At 39.7% G+C, this 18555-nt stretch overlaps 1 protein-coding gene across 6 annotated transcripts in view; it reads left to right on the top strand.

The window, feature by feature from the left end:
* Positions 1-55: 55 nt before the first annotated feature.
* Positions 56-18555, top strand: part of LOC144990327 (glutathione S-transferase C-terminal domain-containing protein-like) — a 52104-nt gene continuing 33604 nt past the window's right edge. For 4 of the 6 annotated variants that reach the window (XR_013654326.1, XM_078943510.1, XM_078943507.1 and 1 more), the window contains exons 1-4: positions 160-670; positions 2551-3003; positions 6071-6337; positions 10195-10288. Coding sequence is in view for 5 of the 6 variants with exons in the window: in XM_078943510.1 (XP_078799636.1) it covers positions 182-670; positions 2551-3003; positions 6071-6337; positions 10195-10288 (1303 nt within the window). In the remaining variant the exon portion in view is untranslated. The other 2 variants (XM_078943509.1, XM_078943508.1) reach the window with 1 other exon arrangement.

Below are 18555 nucleotides of genomic sequence, written 5' to 3'. Positions count from 1 at the left end.
TTTTATTCTAACCGACTTTCTATCAATAAATGCATGTAAAATGTATATATTTTAACGACCAGCTGGTGGCGCTGTGGCAATACTCGACTCAATAACTCGTAGTAGAAGAAGAAACAGCAGCACGCTGATAACGTGATGTTTGTAAAGTAGCCGGTCTGTATGACTTCTTTCTGACTGTTTTATGGCATTATTAGCAGTTGAAAAGACAAATAGTGATAATAAAAAATACTTAAACATATTTCTCCCATTCACAGCATTTACCATGACACACGCCGAACAACCCCCGTGCCTCTACTTAGAAGTTTGCAGCCAAAACGAGCAGCTGCGTCTTCCCCTGCACTCTTCTATAGTTCTGTTTCTGCTGTCTTACTGCGACTGCGAGTCTTTCAGAGTGTTTCTCGTCCTTAGCGACGGCAGCAGCTCCGAGCCTCTGAAGAGCCAGCTTCCAGCATCTGCAAGTCTCTCAGACGTCCAGGTGGACGAGCTGCCCAAACTGGTGAGCAGCTGCCGCCTCCCCGCTGCTCTGGATGAGAGCGCGCAGATCTGCAGGGCCGGACTGGCGGTGGTCCTCAGACACATCATCGACAAGAGCATCGAGGCTGACCCTTCCAGGAAGGATGTAGCAGCTCTGCTGGGCTTCAAAAAGACCTGCTTAAAAGCCTGTGCAGAGGTTGGTGCAATTACACTCTATCACGTCTCTGTAGGTTTGTTTTGGTTGTCAGGATGGAAAAACACAAAAAGTCTTTATGTGTGTTTTGAAAATATGAAAAGACAGTGATGCTTTGCATTAAAGGGCATCAAAGTTATGCAGTTTTACATGAAAGGAACAGCTGTTGTGTTTGTAGGCAAAAAGATGCCACAAAAATGACACCCCCCCAACACAACACCAAGTATCATCTTACAGTTTCAGGTCAATGTTGCCATATGTTACAGAAAAACAGCAACATTAATTATCAGACATTTCCCCCCGGTGACAGGTGGTGCACCTTGCCAACAAATTATGGATGTAATGATTAATTGACTAAAATCAAATTTTATTCCTATGATCCAACCAGATCTTTCTGACGCAAGCTGTTAATTGAATCGACCTATGAAATCATTTCAAAATGAAATAAATTGATTATTATCAATATTGGAAAGTCCCATTTGGATTGAGGCCTTGTGGGTGTATTTTACTATAACATAAAAACTGACAGAGTGCCATTACAGTGGGCAACACACATGTGATGGCAGTAAAAAAAGATACCTACAGTCTTGTCAAATTGACTCCATCATTGAACACCTAAAGGCAGGATTTGATGCTAGCAGTACAAGATGACCCAGACCAAACTGCATCTACATATACAGTCAGGACCATAAATATTTGGACAGAGACACATTCTTTCCAATTTTGTTTCTGCCTGGAGTTGATTAGAGGACTCGTGCTTGCATTTGGAAGATTTTGCTGTGAACAGACAACATGCAGTCAAAGGAGCTCTCCATGCAGGTGAAAGGAGCCATCATTAAGCTGAGAAAACAGAAAAAAACCATGCCAGAAATTGCTACAGTATTAGGAGTGGCAAAATCAACAGTGTGGTACATCCTGAGAAAGAAAGAAAGCACTGGTGAACTCAGCAACGCAAAAAGACCTGGACGTCCACGGAAGACAACAGTGGTGGATGATGGCAAAATCATTTCCATGGTGAAGAGGAACCTGTTCACAACTGCCAACCAAGTGAACAACACTCTCCAGGAGGTAGGCGTATCAATATCCAAGTCTACCATAAAAAGAAGAATGCATGAAAGTAGATACAGACGGTACACTGCAAGATGCAAGTCACTCATAAGCCTTAAGAATAGGAAGAAGGCTAGATAGGTCTTTGCTCGGCATGCATTTCACTTGTTGAAGACTAAACTTCAGACAGAAAAGCCCACAAACAAACAAACAGTAACTGAAAGCCTCTGCAGTAAAGGCCTGGCAGAGAATTCAGAAGGAGAAAACCCATCTGGTGATGTCCATGAGTTCAAGACTTCAGGCTGTCATTGCCAACAAAGAGTTTCCAACCAAATATTAGTAATGACCATTTTGTTTTCAGTTATTTCATTTGTCCAGGAGCCCATGAAATGAAGGGATTGCCTTTAAAAAATGCTTTAGTTTTTCACATTTTTATGCAATCTTTTTGTTCAACCCATGGAATAAAAGCTGAAAGTCTGCACTTCAATGGCATCTGAGCTGTTATATTTAAAATTCACTGTGGTAATGTAGAGAAACAAAATTAGAAAGAATGTGTCTCTGTCCAAATATTTATGGTCCTGACTGTATATTTAGTTGCCATCTTGCTGTCATATGATACACTAGCCTAAAAGAAACCATTATTTTTCTAAAACTACAAAAAAGTAACATTTTGTTGAAATTATACTTTAAGCTTCGGTCACAAGCATTTTTTTAAAGAGCTGTTAAAAGCTCTTTTGATCATTTTTTCTCAGGGAATTTTATTTTGAAATCGGCCAAAACTGTCCAAAGCGTCATATAGGTGTTGAGTAAAGTTCTGTATCTCTTTCCCCCTGCAGGTGAGCAAGTGGACCAGACTGTGTGAAATAGGCATTCCTTCTGCTGTGGAGGAACACCTCCATAACCCAGCAGATGTGGGGAAGCAGCTGCCTCTTCCTGTTCTCACCCTGGAGAGCCGGCTAGCAGAACCCGTCAAAGTCCACAACGACGACAAAATCCGGAGGCAGAAGCTCCAAGAGCAGAAACGCAGGGAGAAGCTGGAGCCTGTTGGAGGCCAGGCGAACAAGGAGCCGTCTCCAGGACGTCCGCCTCAGGTTTCTGACGAGCTGGAGCTGAGGGCAGCTTTGGCTAAGCTCTCTGTGGTGTCAGTACCGGCGGTAACCACCAGGGAGAACTCTGAGATCAGGAAAGTGAAGACCAGCGAGCTGCCGCCACTGGAGCACGTGTTCGCTGAAGGGCTGTATTTCACTCTGACTGATGTGGTGCTCTTGCCATGTATTCATCAGTATCTGGTAAGGGATTTGCACCGGATCATTGAGCAGTGTGACTTATTCAGAGTGCCGTGATAAGTGAGCCCTCATGCTTAAGGACGCCAGTCTTTCCATTTTTCAAGGATTCCACTGCTTTATGATCCATAAAGACACTCTAAATGATCATTTTATTTTGTTATTACTGCATAAACCTTAAACCTTCGTTAGACTTGACACGTTTTTCTTCAAAAACCTTTGAGGACATTATGGGGCGGCCGTGGTGCAGCGGTAGGGCGGTCGTCCCATGATCGTAAGGTTGCAGGTTCGATTCCCGCCTTGCACGCCCATGAGTCGAAGTGTCCTTGGGCAAGACACTGAACCCCACCTTGCCTCTGGTGGTAGGCGGGCGCCTGTGTTTGGCAGCGGAGCGACCACCAGTGTGTGAATGTGTGTGTGACTGGGTGAATGGGTCTGTGACTGTAAAGCGCTTTGTCCTTGTAGGAAGAAAGGCGCTATATAAGTATACGCCATATTTCGTCCCGAGCCGTTGGTGAGGGTCATTATTCATATTTGGTCTCCCTACATGAACCCTTGCAGGGCCTTACTTCCCATTATGCACCTCTCTGTTTGAAAAGTGAAGTTGCAAGTTTTAACTGGCTTGCTGAGACTTTTATTGTGATAACTTGTCAAATTATGCATGACGTATGGTTTTAGCACTCCGGTCAGGGTGAGCAGACTCCTGTCAGGTGCATTCAAGCAGAAACTTGAGTAAAGAGGACTTGGCACCTGTTTGCTCTCACAGGTGGTCCGGAGCCATCTGGCAGAGCCTGATAACAGCGTGCGAAAGGGTCGCACATTAGGGAGGTTAAAATGCATTTCATTTGGGAACTTTTTTTTTTTTTTTTTTTTGCAGAATCGAAACACTTTGGTTTTTTTTATTGACCTAAAGTTGAATCAGATTCGAGTGCGAATACTAAAAATGAGTGCCGCTCATTTGACAGTAGGAACTCATTTAACAGCATTAAAGTGCTTTCAAAAGGAGCAGCGGTGGTTGAAGCTTGAAAAAAACAATTTAACAAAATACTTAATTAGCTCTTTGGAGAAAGAAAAAGATTGAGCAATTTTAAAGAGTTATAGAAGTTTAATGGAATGTCTACAGATATAAAATACTTGTTGATTTGTAAAGATACTCTCCTCTCAGACATTCCCATGAGTCTGTCAGTAACTGAACATGTTTGCCCTAAAGCACCTCCAGGTGTTTCTAATACCCCACAAAAGGAATGGGTCTCACTGGAGCCAAAATATTTGATTGTGGTATTTTGACCAACATTGTTATTCAAAACTAAACAAAGAAAAAACTTACCACTATGTATGAATGGTATGGATTATAATTTCTGCAGCAGTAAATTAAAACATTACTGTAGTGATGATTATCCTTCTGAGATCAGGTCAGATCAGTGTTGAGTGATGTATGAGGCGGCACTGCACCCTTCCTCATTGCTGAGAGCTCTCTGTTTACACTGCTGTGAGCTTATAGCCCCTAACACCCCCAGCCTAATTAATATCAGTGCAACAAAATGATGAGCAATATCTGAGCTATTCAGCTATACAGTTTAGAGTCAGCTCGGATACAAATGTAGATGCAGATGAAACAATGTGTGTACGAGTGGACGTGTCAAATTGGAGCTCAGAATCATTTAAGACTAAAAAACGGTTCTGATTTTTGTTTTTGACTAGAATTAAATGTAACATAATAACTATAACTTAACTATAACTAACAGTTGGTAGACGTATACGTCCTGCAGCCTTTTGGTGCTTCCTTCACATTTAGAGCTTTTAGCAAGACTCAGATTAGTACATTTTATCTAGAGTTCTTTATTCATTTTTTTCCCCGTTTTTATTCCACACTTTTGTTCTGGTAAGCTAACAAATGTTTCATTCATACCTGTTTTTCTGGCATGCCATGATAAACTTCAAACTGCATTGCTTGGTTAAATCCAGATTTTTTCATTGTTGCTTTCTTAGAAGATTACATGCATTTCCTAAAAGCCTGGGTTTTTGGTTCAGTCTTTTTAGGGAGCATTACTGCTAAAAGACTGTGGCTTAGCTGTGAAAGTTTCAGCAAAAATGAGTCTCGCAGCTTTGTGCGTTCATAGTTGTGTCCTTTTGGCAGCTGCCCTTAAATCACCACTTGGGTGTGCAGGGTTTACTCTATTCCCAAATTTAACCAGTTTCTCCGTCCATTTTTCTAAGATTTCACTTTTCTATTTTATTCTTAATAAACTCTAACCTGCAAAAAAAAAAAAAAAAAAAAAAAAAATTGAAACTGCCTTTTATAATAGGTTCCTACTTAACAAGCATGTTATTCCTATCTGTTTGTGCCTCAAAATGATCTATATAGCATGTTTTTTCTTAACACATCTCAAATTCTTCCCTTTTGTGAACCCCGTATTGTTAAAAATGCCTTAAAGTTTTATTTAACAAACGAAAAAAATATGAGTATTTTTCAATATTTAGATGGAAAAAAAAAGCTTTTTTTCCATTTCAAATCTGAAAACTGAACATTAAGCACAAGCATGTCACAGGAGTAAATGTTCTGTTTGTGTTTTTGATTTTACTAGATAATTAGCAGTAAAAGTATTTCCTTTTACATTTCTTTGGAAAACCATTTGCACCTCCATGTTTTCATCTTGCCTGTGCTGATAGCTCTTGTTGGACCTGTTCTATGTCGTTCTGGAATGCTTTAGTGAGTCTCCAGCCTCAGTTTCACCTCTCAACTGTCTCAGTCTGTTCCTCAGATGTTGGGATTTAACTGATGTTCTCACAGTGAGGCTTTTAGCAGTCAGCTGTGCTCCAGTGGTTTCCAGTTTCATACTCAGCTTAGCGTGTTTTCTCTGTCCACAACACACATCCCACGCTGTCTCCTGTGGCTGTCTTCTTTATCTGTGATCACAGCTTTGTTTGTCTTAGGTTTCTATGCAGAGCCCCGGTTTGACTAGCAATCGCTTGTTAAATCTGACATTTATAACGCGTTGGTCGGAATCATCTAATCAATACTCTGCTTGTGTTCTCCCTCCCCTCATTTTCATTTGCTCTGCTTATCTCGAAGTGTTCCCTTCAAGCCAGTCCCCCCAGCGCTCTGCAGCAGCTTCCCAACCTGCTCCGTTGGTACAACCGTGTTCAAGAGGTGCCCGGTGTCATGCGGGCAGCAAAAGACTGTGGGCTTCATCTGTCCACCCTCCAAGTTGCCACGACTTGCCCTCCATGGCCGTCAGCCCATCCTTCAGCGACCCTGCTGGAGGAAGAGGGAAGTCAGGAGACGACCACGCCACTTCCGTTCGTCGGGGGCCCCCGGCCAACGATGACCAAACTTAAAGTAAAGCTTTACTTTCTTTTTACCTATTCAACCCATTTTTGACTCTATATGAGAACTGGATTAAGTGAGTGGGACGTTACCCACAGAAAATGACTAAGTAGTGGTTGGTCAAAAACGGTCTTAATCATTGTTTCTCTTTGGAGTGTAGCGATTAATCGATTTATATTCCTAAGATCCAACCAGGTTGATTTGTCTGAGGCAAGTTGTGTAGTCAATCGACCTGTACCATTACAAAATCATTTCAAAATGAAATAAAGCAATCATAATCCATATTGGAAAATACTGCTCTCACCAATCAGGAGTGAGCTTGTTGGAAGGCCACACCCCTTCCACTTGAAAGCAGGCTCTGGAGAATCTGTCAATCAAATGTTTCAAACGTTCAATGTGAGACCACCTGCTTGAATAACTTGCACTACAGAAAAAATATGAAAATAAAAAAAGTGTGAGAACAAGAATGGTTATTCTGATAGAATAACTGAGTGAGTCACATCTGTTTATTACTCAGGAGAAGTCTATGCGGGTACTTCCTGTTTAGTATGCCATGGGGGGGAGGGGGCCCTCAGTCCAGTTCTCACATACAATCAAAGGTTTTACCCTAATGCCTTCAGAAAGTGTTTGCTAGATAAAATCTACAATGTCTGAATTTCTGATTGTTGTTCTCCAGTTAGAATTTTCCTTGATTCCATAAAACAACATTCAAGTCTCTCTGTTTAAGTGAGTTGTGAGACAATCTACTTATTTTTGGTTGTTTCTGATCATAATATAATACCGGGAAAGACAAAGTAATGAAACACTGACCTTTCTTTTTAAAGAAAAACAAAGTTTACAACAGCCTCGTACTGCCCTTTTTAAAATGCACGTTTCATCATTCCCACCGGATCCCAGAGCCACTTGCCACTGTATTCAGCTGATCCTTCTCTCAGGTGCAACAAAGAAAAGATAAATCCATTCCAAAATACTCCAAAGTTTATATTCAATCCAAGAAATGCCTTGAAATGACTAAAAATCTTTAAGTGAAAGGGAGACAGAGAAGCAAGCACAATCCACTACCTGATCTTAAACTGCATTTCCCTCTGGATGCATTGATAAGACAATGACACAGTCACATGCATTTGTAGTTTCAGAGCTCCCCAGATAGCACCTCTGCCATTTTTGAGCCAGGTATTGCAACGAGAGATAAGCCGGAGCAGTTATTCAGGGAGAGACTCTCTCGTCAACTTTGACTAACCTCTCACAACTGTTTGCTTGGCCTTCATTCTCTCCCTGTGAAGACATTCCTTTGATTTCCAGCTGGCTAGATTTCTTAGACGACGTGGTATAAGGTCATGGAAAGAGAGAAAACGGTAATAGAGGGCTTTAGAGTTTGGAAAACGCGGGGAACTGGCTGAGCAGGACGGGAAGTGTCTCACGTTTGCCAGGGTTGTTGGATGAAATTTCAGTCGAAGCCCAGATGTGTACAAATGACAGTTTTCATGGTGGGTAGAAATTGAAATCTGACATTAAAACCGAGAGGAATGTGCGCACATGCAGCCACTGGCACAATGGCCACCATTCTTCCTCTCTCCTTAAGGGATTAGAGCGATGGCTGCACGTCGCCAACATTATGTCTGGAGTGCAGCTGTTGTGTTGTCTTAGCCAATGGGCTGCTGTGCACAAGCACCCTCGTATACAGCTTTGTGTGCAGGGGAGATGCACAGGAGGAAGAGGTGGATGACAACCAGTCCTTCACTGACCAGAGGCACTGATCCCATCTTGCCGTTATCCACTATATAAATGGCTCATAAACCTTCTCACTTTCTCATTTTCCCACTTGAGTTGAGGCACGGTGATGCATGCGAGTCAAACTGCCATGTGCAATGAGCTGTAGAGGCACAGCCTGTGATCCAAATGCAAATAAAGTTTGCCCCCAGCACTGCAAAGTTATGGACAGAAAGGAGAGTTGCCAAGTTTCTAGGGATGGTGAAGTAAAAAGTGAGTCCAAATTTTACTTTTTGTTCAAATAATTGGTCTCATCGGGAAGCTATTGTTTAGGAAACTGGTTTCGCCACAGTCTATACTGGTGGGATCTGTTGGGATATGACACTAGAGCCACACTGAAACTTCAACTTAAATGAAGAAATCTTTTTACCTTTATATATTTTGATGGATGTAGTTTTTAAATTGGTGACTTCAGCTTGTCTGAATCAGGCCCCAGCTGCAAAAGCAAATAGTGTTTTTGCATCCCTTGTGCTGTCTTATGGGGTCCAGATGACCTCACTCCCAATGTTAAAGTGCCTAGGATAGCACACGGGTTAATACCAGCAAGGCCAGAAGAACAACATGACACAGGACAAACCATTTTGGTCCACTCTGCTCCAATGCTGCTAAAACAAACCAAAAAAGGGCACTTTCTGTTATCATACCCCACCCAGTATGTGTGTTTGCACATCCTTAACCGAATGCAGCCAGTCTCTGAGTTTTTTTTTAGAATAACTGGATTTTCCTATTCTCCCTAAGCCTGCAAGGGTTTAGGACTAGTTAATCATCAGCAGTTCAGACAGAGATAGCTGGAAAGCAAGTCAGGTAGTGTTTCTCAAGGACAAGGATTAAGCAGCTCTGCGCTCGATTCTTAGTCACTAAATTATATTTTTAGGTTGCCAGCACGTCAAAAAGTTTGGATGAATTTCTAATTGCTATTTATCTTTTTTAATGTTTTTTTATGAAAGTATTTAAAAAAAACAACATGAAACTGCTTTGGTCTGATTTTGACAGCCTCCCTGACAACAGTTTTTAGGGGTTTGTCTGCTTTTCATTTTGTAGATTGATCTGAAAGGCAGTCTATCCCTGTCTGCACATCTTGTTTCTCTTTTATTGTAAAGTCAGTTTTGAAAGCTTAGGGATTTGTTTTTGCTCTTTATTCTGTTACAGCTAACTTCTTTTTTTAAAACGACAACCACATTTGCAGTTAAATGAGATATTTTTAGTTAATTTTTAGCATTTAAATGTATTGTTTAGATATATTTCATACAAATATTGGGCTGCACAGTGGTGTAGTGGTTAGCATTCTCTCATTATAGCAAGAATGTGTGATTCAAATCCCAGCCAGGTCCTTTCTGTGTGGAGTTCTCGTGCATCTGTGGGTTTTCTCCGGGCAATCTAGTTTCCTCACACTATCCAAAACCATGCTTGATAGGTTGATTGGCGACTCTAAATTGCCCATTAGGTGGGAATGTTTTTGTGTGGTTCTTTCTCTCTGTGGAGCCCTGCGACAAACTGGTGGACCATCCAGGGTTTACCAAAAGTAGCTGGAATAAGCTCTAGGAACAACAGGGTTTTGAAAATAGATCAATTTTGTATTTCAAAATCCAATATTAGATACTTAAACATTCATATTTCAGTTAAAAGGGAAAAAATAAAAGCTCTATACCTGAAATGAAACTAGGCTCGCATGATATTACAAGTTTAGGAAGCATGCGTCCATGTTCAAAATTAGTCTAAAAGTAATCAAACCATTGACTAAAATCAGAGAGGGCAGATTAGGATCCAAATATCTTTTAATGGAAATCTATTTTTGAAAAAAATGTGACTCCCTGATATTCATAATATATAAGACTAAAGTTGTGAGAAGATTTTTTTTTGGTGTGTGTGTGTTTACTTGTATTTCTTCCTTTAGTAGTAACCCTTTAAAATGATCAACAACCATTTAGGGACACATTGCCTTATGGGAAACCAAGGATAGGATAAGGTCAGAAACAGACATCTGCTTAAATTGGTTAAGTTTAGCCACTGGGTTTGGGTTCGGCTCTATAACAAAGTCATTGGAATGTCCTATTAAAAAAGAGTTATACAAACATAGGCGTGTGTGTGTTTTTCACCAGGAAAATGGCATTGAGGCAATCTTTGCTTCCCATCCTTGTCCTTCCTGGAATCTCCCATGGGACAGTTTACCAAGCCCTATAAACCCCACTGAAGGTAAAGTCAAGTTTTTTTTCCTGCACTTCCTGTTCTTTTTTTAAAGCATGTCTTTTTCTATTTCCATAATCTTGTACTTTCTGTCTCCATATATGTTCGTTCTGTTTAACATTCAGACTCCCTCCTGACATTTGTTTCCGCTCCTCTATTTCCATATTTTACCTGTCTGCCTACGTAATGCTCCATGAATTTTTTGATGATAATGCCCTGAGAGAGGAACAGACATAAATGTTTGCATCAAACCTCGCCGCACTTGTCTGGCCCAGTGATATTTCTCATCAGTGTCAACTCTGATGTAATGCAGATCTTTCTGTTTCTGTTAAGTTGGATAGGTCCCTGTATTTCATTAAAAAAAGAAAAAAAACAACTCTTGCATGTGCTACGCTTTGTGTGTTTACAGGGTGAAGGTCATAAATTCCCAAAAAGCAAATATGTGAAGTGAAATTTGTGCTTTTGCTCCAATAGACACAGTCTGCTCTAAGTACAATGACTAAAAGGCAGGAAAAGAACTGATGATTGCTGCCTGCGTAGACGCTGTTGAAGCAAAACGGTAGCAATCACAGGCTTTTCTCTAGCTTTAGTATTCATGTTTTACCTGTTAACTACAGCTCTGTTTAAATTTGAAAAGTTATTAATATATTCGAGAACCCGCACCACATTGTTGCAAAAGAAAGTCTTTGGCAGATTACAATTGAATGCCAAAAATAATTGTACTCAACGCTAAAATAACCATCATACTAATAAGTTAAACACGGAAAGCTAGAAAACTGAACATTATATTTCAGCATATGATGCTTTTTCAGTAGTGTTCATGACGCTGAATACACTTTAAATGGTGTGTGGTTTGCATCCTTTGGTCTCATGAGTCTCACAGACTTCCACTCAGTCTTTGCTGGTGGGCGTTGGGTTTCTTGTCATAGGCTCAGACACATGTATTTTTCCTTCCCCCCCCCTTATCTGATGAAAGATTGCTTCCAGTAATCTTCCAGTGTCCTTCACACTGTCTGGGCTGTCACAGACACAGTATCATGCATCCCAGACAACATCATGGCATTCAGACAACCATCGTGGTGTAAAAGAAAAAGGCATATTTTGCAAGAATAGCAGAAAAATTTCTTTTCATCCTTTTTTTATTGTCTAAAACCAAATATCTTCCTTGATCGTTTTCTACCTTTGAAACTGCATGGTTAGTCTGCCTAAACGGGAAGAAAAACCAATGACAGAAAGTACATGGATCTATTTTGTAGCCACTAATAATTTTTTTTTTTTTTTTTTTTTTTTTTTTTTTACAATTTTACCACTTTGTGGCTACGTTTTTGTGGGTTCTTTTGTACCATTTCATCAGAGGGGCTGCATAGAAACCAGAGGTACTCTGACGTTTTTTTCTTTTTTATTAATGCATATATTTGCTTTTTCTATTTAAAGACTTTCAGTGTCTTTGGATGTTTTTTTTTCTTCTTAAGATTAGGTTAGCCAAATATGGTAACTTTAATCAAGTATGGTTTTTACAAAACAATTTTGCTAGTATGTTCCTATAATTTATTGCTCTCCCACTCTACTTATTTTGTGGAAGGTTTTGTCATATTACTACACATTTGTTGATCAGTTGTGTCGAATACATTTCATTTACAATAAAAACAATAAAAAGATAATCCAAACTAAATAGAGAAATGTATCGAACCTGCTGTTGTTTATTATATTTATTATATGGACCATTGTTGTTTTATGATACTTTAGCTTTTTAGTTTTTGAAAGTGTTTTGCTGCTAATTTTATTATAAAGCTTCAGTAATTATTTTGTGGTTGCTTCCTAAAGTGAATTACATTTTAAAAAATATAATTAATACTGGTAACTGATTTCATACTTGTGACAGGAATCCAACATAAACTTTTGCATTTAAGTTAGGTTTTAAACCTTTAAATTTAGTGCTCCTCTCTCTCTGTGTGGGGCGGGTGGTGCCGGGCCTGGGGTGTCGGCGCCTCCGCGGGTGGGGCCCCTGGGCTGGGTGGCCCTGGCCCCTTTGCTGGGGGGGTGGGCTGGGGGACAGCTGTTTGGCAACCGGGGGACAGTCTACCAGCTGTCCCCAACTTACCCCCTTCCTCATATTAGGGTGAGGGGGTGGGGGGTCTAGCCTGTGATGTGCCTTGGGGGGGGCTACTTGGCAGTGGCCCCCCTCCTATGGTTGCCGTATGGAGTGGGCCCCCCCTCTTTCGGTTTTATTTGCACCTTAGACATGTAGGGTCCTTGGTAGGGGGGGTGCTTGGACATCACTGCCAGCAAGCAGCAGATGTCCTCCTGGCACCCTACCCGCCAATTTTAACCGCACCTTAGACATTTAGGGCCCCTTGGTGGGGAGGGTGAGGGGACATCACTGTGAGTAATCAGGAGATGTCCCCTTAGTGCCCTACTCGCCAATTTTAACTGCACCCCCCTTAGTACACACACCCCTCCCCCTTCAATATATACATTCCAACATAAACACACACATGCACACACACACCCTCTCAAACACACATACACGCACACACATTTTGCAAGGAAGGTGGGACCTGGGTCCATCTGTCCCCTACCCCTTCCCTGGTGGGGGGTGCGGGCCCCTTGGCGACGGCGGCCGTGTCCCCTGGGTGCCGGCTCCCTGGGCCAGGCGGTGCTCTCTCCGCACGGTGGGGGGGTTCATATTACACCTGAGCCGGGGTGTTCGTGTCCCTGGGGGGTGGGTCCTGGTCCTTGCCCCTGAGCGTGAACATTTTTTGCAGCTAGCAGGTGTGTTGATAACATTTGAGTGTGTGCGAACAGGCCCCGCCCTTTTTGTACTACATTTGAACCGTACCGTAATGATAAACAACCAGTAAACCTGTCTGCTCTATGCTGCTTCATGGTCTTACCCCCCTTCCCCTCCTATTATCACCCTCCTACCCCCCCTCTCTCTCTAACATCCCTCTCTCTTCTTCCCTTCTTTCCTTTTCCGTCCCTTCCAACACCAAAGATTTTCAAACATGGTTGAAATGAATAAAGTTTGGCCTCAATTACAAAAGGGGTTTATTCAGTCATACCTTTGGTTTGTCTGAAGATTAATAACCCCTCTTGTTAAAGTAAAATATGTCCAACACAAGAGGCCCTCAGCTCTCATCTGCCTGCCTAGCTGTTGGACAGGACAAGTGAAAAAAAAAAAGATTAATCTATTTTTACAAATAATTCATGGTCTTAATGTATGTTCTTACCCCTAAACTATGAAAACGTTGAGTCAACATTGATAAAAAGTTGACATACCAAATTCAGAGTAATCGAGCATTTCGAAGGTAAAACAAACTATATTGCTGTTTCTATTTAGCTTTTAGTAAAGCTTATTCCACTCCAACTCCATTCAAAGATAAAGGACAATCTTCCCAAAACAGGCAAGTGTTGTTCAAAGAGAAGTTTGGTTAATGCTGTGGGCAGTATATATTTTACTTGAGCAGAAATAGATAACATTGTAGCTGCTCCACTTTTGCCTGCACTTCATGATAAACTGCACTGTTGACCTCTTCTGCCGTTCCAGGTTTGTCGGTGAGTGGGCAGTCCTAGTGTTTTAGTGTTGGCTTGGGAGTTAATCATTGAGTAGACCATTTGACTTTTCACACTTCTCTACGCTTTATCTTTCTTTGTTCTATATACTAGAATGGATGCTTTTATGTATTTTATTTCTAACAAGAAATCTAAATAAATAAATAGTTTTTAGTCTTTGCTGTTCTGCAACACAATAAAGAAAAAGTCAACCAGCATACGTTGAATTGTGTCTCAGCTTTGGGAGTGCGAACATTTAACCCAAAAAATTAAAATGTTTTTTTCTTTTTTAGAGGCAAATATGTCTTCTGGACAAGTGGTCATGCACAGAGTTACATGCCTTCAACATGAATGTTGAGTTTGATGGTAGTCAGTATTAATCAGGATTAATATTACCATGTTTTTCCAACTATTAGCTGCTTTGGGGTATATGCACAGATGCCAAAAAAATGCATTATAAAGAAAAAAGAATCATTTATAACTCACACTGGAATATAAGTTGCACTTTTGGGAGAAATGTATTTATCAACATACATGACCGGGCTTTTGATCTTGAAAGACAAATCTTAATAACGGAATGAATAACAAAATAAGACTGGATATATTCATCCTTCACTACAGAAACCATATTTAGTTTCATGAAACATAGGAGGAATAAACCCTTGTGCTATCCTAGGCACTTTAACATTGGGAGTTGGGTCATCTAAACCCACTAGACAGTGCTCTGAACCTTTTTTCTTCAATGATTTGTGATCTTCACTGGTGTCTATGGATTCCATGAAATCTTTCCTCCTTTATCCACCTTTGTCATGGTAGGGAGAACACGTCAATGCAAGGGTGGGGTCATCTAAGATAGCACAAGGGTTATATAAGTGTCTAGTATATTAGCGCAACATAAGAACAATTATTCAGATAACCATATCATAGAGAAGACTATAGAAGTCAAGTCTAGTTGACTATTTATATCACTTCAAATCCCTAAATCCGTTTAATTCGTTAACGTCTATGTTGCTTTTGAACAATCATGCCGAAGCCGGCTCTTCTTCAGTGGTCATTAGTGGGGGGAAAACAAACACGCTTGTTTATTTAAATTTTTTTTAACAAATACGTAATAATAATATTGTGCAAAATCATGCAAGCTTTTTTTCTTGAGCCCTTCCCTTTATAAGGAAAGATTCTTGACTTTATTATTATTTTTTTTTAATAAGGATCGAATGCCCTGAGACAGACTGGCAACCTGGGTGTAGCCTGCCTTTGTCCAACTCTGTGACCCCCAAAACATATTAAGCAAGTTTGGTAGATTAATTGATGGAGGGATGGATGGATGGATGAATGGGTAAGGATAGAGTGTTTCACTGTGGCAAATAGAGAAGTGCTAACATAAGAGGTAAAGATGACACTGAGAAAGTGTGAAAGGCAATGAAGCATAAAAGGGTAAGTGAAGGAGCCATCTAGGGTTTGTACTTGACGCTGATGTTGTGTCCTTCAGGGTTGAGCTGCTAAAAAAAGAAAAAGCTGCCTCCATCTTCCTTTCTTCCTGTTTATAATACAACAAAGATATGATTGGGAGTTTACACTCGATGTTATATACCTATTGTTTTCCTTTCCCTTTGCAGCTTGAAAGCAACTAGGAAGTAGGGCAAAGCCTTGTGGCTTCTTGTAGGAATACTAACACAGTGCAGATACTTAACCTCAGCAGGAACTCCACATGTAATAACTTGTAGTTATATATAAAAATGACTCTTTAGTATTTGTGTGAAATCAAGCTTCATATGCAGGGTCCTTGTGAAATTCTAATAAAAAATGTTTCATTAGAAGTTTTTTATTTTTTAAAGTCAAGGACTTCTTGTTCCATCTCATACCATTCATCATCCTCTGTTTCTTAATTAAATATCAAATAGAAATGTCAGTTGTACTCATCTTCTTGTGTTTTACTTCAGCTTCAGCACAAGTTTAATAAAAGACCAAGCATGCTTAGTTCTCATTTGTCTTTTAGGACAGTGTTTTTCAACCTTTTTTGAGCCACAGCACACTTTAACCTTGACAAAAATCCTGTGGCACACCAGCATCAAAAAAAAAAAAAGGAGAAACTCATAGTCTGTATTGATCTACAGCCCCTTCATAATCTCACATGCATTTTTGTGATAATTATTGTGGCAGAAAAAGCTGGAAGTTGCAGCTGTTTTTTCCAGAAGATGTAATAAAAGTTAAGTTGGAAGATTTAAAAACTGTTTGATGTGTGTTTGTTGTGGTTTCAAGACGTTTAACAAGAAAGAGTCATTGTGCGCTGAGACGACGTCACTTTAACCCAATGCATCATGGGAGATGTAGTGTGAAAACTGCAGCAAAAGGGCAGAAAGACTAGCGTCTCTGAGCTTCATTATTCATTCTTCATTGTTTTGTTCACTTTTTCCACGGTCTGATACCGGATTCTGTGGAAAGCTACACCGCTAAATACGAGCTTTAGCTGATATTTATGTTGGACTTTATGAGCTAAATCGGAACAAGGAAGTGAAGACTTTAACCACTTCTGATTGGTCAGACTGATGACGTATGATTAAGCCTCCAAGACTGATTGGTGGAGACAGTTAAAGGGGCGGGACTTTTCCAAAAACATCTGAAGCTACGGCTAAATCGCGGTACCGTCATTCTTATCAAATTGTCTTTAATAGAATCAAATAAACACAAAGAAAAAAGTCTTTTACGATCTTTCATATTCCTAACTTCTCAGTGTTTTATCAGGGCCTGTTTGGATGAATACAGAGCTGATATCCTTGAGATGGTAAATGTTTTTAGATCAGTTTAAGAGGGCAATTTCCCACGGCACACGAGTGTGCCGTGGCACACTGGTTGAAAAACACCGTTTTAGAAATATGTAGGGTGTTTAAAAACAGGAAATTGTGTTTTTCAAAGAAATTTAAGGAACAACATCAAATCAACAAAAAAATTGAGTTTATGTATCATATAAATGTTCTGGTTAAAATTCTAATTTGGATTTTTAAAACTTGTTAGAATCACCTTGAAGTTTAATAAGTTGCATACTAATGACTTTCATTCTTCTCATTTGCATATTGTCCCTTCTGTATTTTATTTCACATTTATTTGTTTGTAGGATAAGCCCCTTGAGATGTGTCATCTCGTTTTCATCTCGTATAAATTAGCAGGCAATATTTGGCTAAATTTAATTGAAATTCAGAGAAATAGATGCACAAATATTGATTTACTGTACAAATGCAATATTTTGTGGCATGTGCATTGTGTTGCCTTCATACTATCAACCCAGTCAAGCAAGAATTCAAACAAGACACAAAGTGTTTATGTTTTCATATTGGTTGGATGAGGATGAAGAAGGAGCACATTCCAGTCTAAAGGGCTTTCTTTTAGTTGGGGAAAAATGAGGTTTAATGCCCTTAGGCTGCACTGGTGAGCATTGAAATGTTTTTATACTAAACCTATCCATACATGTTACAGAGAGAGGCTGCTGCAGTGTAGCAGAGCTCCATTCAAGCTCTCCTGGACCAAGATTGGTTCGTGCTGCACCATTTACGCTCATTCCTCATGTTTTCCTCATCACCAACTTTTATAGCTGTACATGATTAAATTATACAGCTGAAAAAATATGCATGAATTTTGCACATCATGAACTCGACGTTTGTGGAACTCACCATTTCAAATACCTATGTTTCAGAGAGGAATAGGTCGATGCATTAAGCCAATCTCCTTCTTGTGTGGAACCCAAGTAGCTTTGAATGAGCCAACATTTGAAGGAAATAATGTTTTTGATTCTTTTACTGGCCATTAATGAAGCTCCTTGTTATGATTTAGCAGCCAAAATAGAAGTCAGATAAGAGACCTTATTTCATTTTTTAGTTTGATTTTTTAAAGGTAGATCGTTTTAGATAAATACAGAAGTTATGTTTGCCTAGAGTTGTTTAGGATCTTTCTTCTGTGTTCACAACAATCTTCTTTTTTATACACCCATATTTTCTGCACTATAAGGCACACTTAAAAGGCTTAATTTGGTTCAAAAAACGTCAGCCCGATTTATTATCCGGACTGTTTTATATATGGATTAATTCTGTTTGTCCTTACTGACATTGAAGCAATTTTTTAGAGATGCTCTGTCAAAATTTCAGTCTATTTTTTTTTTTTACGCGTTGCAAGCAAGATTGGTTATTCCTGTTAATACACTAATGTGTAGCGGTGTCAGATTGTTTTTTTTAATGTGTAATATAACAAGGTTGGAGCATAGCCATAGTAATGTTTGTTTCAGTGATATCAGTCTGATTTTTTACATGCAAGTAAAGCGCAGCGCAGTTATACCCAAAACATTATTATTTTGTACTTTGTTCTTTCCTAATTTTGTAGCTTTTAGTCACTTGTCCAAACAAAGCAAACATTCTGAGTTACCGAACTGTTCTGCTGTAAATACTCAGAACAACAATTAGAAAAGTCAGACATACTAGAGACTGGACCACTCAATTATTAACATGTATTTGCTAGATACGTAAATTATGTATGTATGTTTTAGATTTGGGTGTTGGTCAGCTCCCATGTTTAAAAGAAAATAAAAATGTATTTCCTTGCTGTTTTTTTTCTATTTTTTTTTAATGGCAGCTGAACGTGAGTTTATTATTTAATAAGCATTGATAAGGCTATTTGTACACTGCTGCCATTTGCTTAATTCATTCCCGGTTATTAAAACTCCAAAACTCAGCCTACGA

This window comes from Oryzias latipes (assembly GCF_053564925.1).
Source record: "Oryzias latipes strain Hd-rR chromosome 1 unlocalized genomic scaffold, Olatipes_Hd-rR_3.1 chr1_Y".
Lineage (NCBI taxonomy): Eukaryota > Metazoa > Chordata > Actinopteri > Beloniformes > Adrianichthyidae > Oryzias > Oryzias latipes.
Note: the sequence above shows the minus strand (reverse complement) of the source record. Positions and strands in the feature narration are given on the sequence as shown.